This window comes from Sminthopsis crassicaudata, chromosome 5 (genome assembly GCF_048593235.1).
Source record: "Sminthopsis crassicaudata isolate SCR6 chromosome 5, ASM4859323v1, whole genome shotgun sequence".
In the NCBI taxonomy this organism is placed as follows: domain Eukaryota; kingdom Metazoa; phylum Chordata; class Mammalia; order Dasyuromorphia; family Dasyuridae; genus Sminthopsis; species Sminthopsis crassicaudata.
In genome coordinates this window covers 219,949,729-219,951,247 of record NC_133621.1, presented here as the reverse complement: position 1 = coordinate 219,951,247, position 1,519 = coordinate 219,949,729, and the positions used below count along the sequence as shown (strand labels likewise).

The 1,519-nt window shown below is 37.6% G+C and overlaps 1 protein-coding gene across 1 annotated transcript; it reads left to right on the top strand.

The window, feature by feature from the left end:
• Nucleotides 1–930, top strand: LOC141542757 (olfactory receptor 6C4-like). The gene has a single exon (XM_074267342.1). The coding sequence runs from the start codon at nt 1–3 to the stop codon at nt 928–930; it is 930 nt and encodes a 309-aa protein (XP_074123443.1).
• The last annotated feature ends 589 nt before the right edge of the window (nt 931–1,519 follow it).

Below are 1,519 nucleotides of genomic sequence, written 5' to 3'. Positions count from 1 at the left end.
ATGAAAAATCTCAGCACATTGACTGACTTCATCCTGCTCGGTCTAACAGATGCTCCTGAATTTCAGGTTATGCTTTTCCTATTTCTCTTTCTCACTTACATGTTCAGTGTCATTGGCAATTTGACCATCATCACCCTCACCCTGCTGGATTCCCACCTCCAGACTCCTATGTATTTCTTCCTTCGGAATTTCTCCATCTTAGAAATTCTCTTCACATCTGTTTTTACTCCCAGACTCCTACATAGTATCTCAACAGGAAATAAAACCATTAGTTTTGTTGGCTGTTTCATTCAGTATTTTTTTGCTATATTCCTGGGAGCCACAGAGTTTTATCTTCTAGCTGCCATGTCCTATGATCGTTATGTTGCCATCTGCAAACCCCTACATTATACAACCATTATGAGCAGCAAAGTTTGTATCTTACTCATCCTTTGCTCTTGGTTGGCTGGGTTCTTAATATCTTTAACAGCAGTTCTCATGGCAAATTACCAAGATTTCTGTAAGAACAATGTCATAAACCATTATTACTGTGATACTGCTCCCCTTATCAAGCTTTCCTGCTCAGACACAGGCCTTATAGAGCTGGTTGACTCCATCTTAGCAGTGGTAACCCTTGTAATAACCCTGGTGCTTGTGATGCTCTCTTATATCAACATCATTAGGACAATTCTCAGATTTCCTTCTGCTCAACAAAGGAAGAAAGCCTTTTCTACCTGCTCCTCCCACATGATTGTCATCTCTCTCTCTTATGGAAGCTGTATCTTCATGTACATCAAGCCCTCAGCAAAGGATGATATTTCCTTCAACAAGGGAGTGGCTGTGCTCAATACCTCAATAAGCCCTATGATGAACCCCTTCATTTACACCTTGAGAAACAAGCAAGTGATACAAGCCTTCAAAGACTTGGTCCAAAAGATTATGGATCATTGATAAGATGATGAATTCAAAACTGCATAGAAAAATAAGGAGAAAAAAAAAAGGAAGAGTGCTTTCTAAATATTAAATCATGTTCAATGCTTGGATTAATTACAGGGTATTAATGGACAAGCTATATGGTGTCCAGAGAAGGGTAACCAGTATGGGAAGGGGGAATATGAGTGTGGTCATTTGAGGATATCTTAAAAGGATTAGGAAAATATAGTTCATAGAAAAGAAGACAATTCAAAATCTTTAAATATGTGAAAAGTGTTCATGTGACATAGGTATTAACTTTCCTTTGCTTTACAGACAATAGCTATTAGACCAAAACAGAAAGAGATTTAAGATTTTAGTTCAATAATAGGAAGAACTCTCTAAGAATTAAGGCTGACTAAAATCACAATAAATTGCTTCAGGAAGGAAGATCAGGAGGGAAGACCCATTGCTCAGGGCTAATATAGAAAGGATTTCTACTTCAGGTAGAGATTAAAGTATTTGACCATTGATTTGTCTTTCAACTCTGACTCTAAGAGTTGATTTTTTTCTTATTTTTCGTTTTTGACTGATTCTTTCAGTCCAGTGATACTCACATTCAGGAGGC